General features: G+C 36.5%; 1 protein-coding gene across 1 annotated transcript in view; it reads left to right on the forward strand.

The window, feature by feature from the left end:
* Positions 1–2,108, forward strand: part of LOC107738948 (ribonuclease ZC3H12A-like) — a 16,818-nt gene that overhangs the window by 9,790 nt on the left and 4,920 nt on the right. The window contains exon 3 of the mRNA XM_016550872.1: positions 443–582. Coding sequence (XP_016406358.1) covers positions 443–582 — 140 coding nt within the window. The remainder of the gene's footprint in view (positions 1–442; positions 583–2,108) is intronic.

The raw sequence follows: 2,108 nt of genomic DNA on the forward strand, positions 1-2,108 counted from the left end.
ACTCTCAAAGCCGTGATTCCCATTCACCTCCATTATAAGACTGACAGACTGCAACGGTTTGTGTTAAAAATCTTCGTTTGTGTTCTACTGAAGAAACAAAGTCACCTACATCTTGGATGCCCTGGGGGTAAGCAGATAAACATCAAATTTTTATTTTTAGGTGAACTATCCCTTTAATGCAGCCACTGTTTCCAGCAAACCTGAAGAAAGATCTCTTAATCTATGTCTATAATCCTATGCCGCTGATGTAGTTTGATTCACTCTAAAATGCATTTTTCTAAAAGTTAAACAAGGTTAATTTGATCAAATTCTTTTGATATTCCTTATTTGGATAAAAGCATCCGTTAAATTAATGTCTGCACATGCCATATAATTGTATTATGCAAAATGCAAACTAATTGAAATTCACAAGTAAAAATTGACTTTTTCTGTTTTGTTTTAGCCACGGGAACAAAGAAGTTTTTTCCTGTCTGGGAATTCAGTTGGCAGTGAACTTCTTCCTGGAGCGGGGTCACGTTGACATCACGGTGTTTGTGCCTTCCTGGAGAAAAGAACAGCCGCGACCTGATGTACCCATTACAGGTGAGGAAAAGGGAATGCACCGTGTGTTAGGAACAATTCCTGCTTTCCAGAAGGATTCACATTCCTGTAAACAAAGTCTGTTTCCTCTTAGCAACCAAATGGCTGAAAAGAGACTTGCAGACCTATTATACTAGAAGCCAGGTTCAACTAAAGTACACATGGAATACAGTTCTGGTTTTTATGACTGGTTTTAGAACTGGAAGTATGGGGGAAAACCCACATCGATTTTATTTTTGTAGCTGTTTGAATGAAGTGTCATAAGATATATTGGCAAATACCTGGGTTTTTTAAAACTGTTGTAACTTCCTTATAACATAATGAAGGTCGCAGTGAAAAAATACATCCACTGCTTTTGGTAGGTAAGATATACCAGACTGTTTGATCTGCATGTTTGCCAAACCCTCCTAAGTTTGACGTAACTAGAGTGAAATAATGTAACCCTGTGTGGTTGTGGTGATAATACTCCGCATCCCAAAAAATTTGTCTCAACAGTTGACATTTAACTATGCGAAAATGTGTAAGTATGTTTGAATTCCTGCTTCTCCTGAAATAAACTGTTTATGTGTAAATGGGCACTTGTCCAATGAAAATCACAAGTAAATTAAAATGCCATGAATCTTTTATCCCTTGGGCTGTTCATTACAGCTGGTAAAAAGTGTAACTGAATGCCAAAAAGATCTTGTTTAGTTTCAACAGAATAGACACTGTGTTCCAACATGGAACGTCAATCATTGGTGATGTCAAATTAATTACATGATACGCTATTAATTGCATATGTTAATCAGTATTTGCTGAGAAACTACCTTGAAGGACATTACATAATTGTGGAAGACAAAACATTAATTTAATGTTGCCAAAAAGTGCCTTTAGAAGTCAGTATATTGCCTACTTTATTTCCTTATCATGAACATAAACCTCATAAATCTCTAGTTTTTCAATCTGTCAAAGGTTTGCACAAAACAAAACATATTTTTTCTAATACCTGGTCTTTATATATATGTATCAAGTCAAGTCAAGTCACCTTTATTTATATAGCGCTTTTAACAATACAGATTGTGTCAAGTAAACCTCATAAATCTCTAGTTTTTCAATCTGTCAAAGGTTTGCACAAAAAAACCCAGATATTTTTTCTAATACCTGGTCTTTGTATATATGTATCAAGTCAAGTCAAGTCACCTTTATTTATATAGCGCTTTTAACAATACAGATTGTGTCAAAGCAACTGTACAGTATTAATTAGGAAAATAGTGTGTCAATAATGCAAAATGACAATAGTAAACACTCAATTTTCAGTTAAAGGCAGTTCATCATCCAGCTCAGTCCAGTTTAAATAGTATCTGTGCAATCAAGTCGACGATATCGCTGGAAATTAAGTCAGGGGGCCAGTTCTCTGTCCAGACGAAACCAGCAGTTCAGTTTCAGGCTGCAGCAAAGTCAGATTGTGCAGAGGACTCAACTGGTTCCTGTGGTCTTGTCCCGGTGGCCGTCTAGGAGACAAGGTCTTCACTGGGGAAGGATCTGTCTCT

The sequence above is a fragment of the Sinocyclocheilus rhinocerous genome, unplaced genomic scaffold (genome assembly GCF_001515625.1).
Source record: "Sinocyclocheilus rhinocerous isolate Xijiao unplaced genomic scaffold, SAMN03320098_v1.1 scaffold2812, whole genome shotgun sequence".
NCBI classification, from domain to species: domain Eukaryota; kingdom Metazoa; phylum Chordata; class Actinopteri; order Cypriniformes; family Cyprinidae; genus Sinocyclocheilus; species Sinocyclocheilus rhinocerous.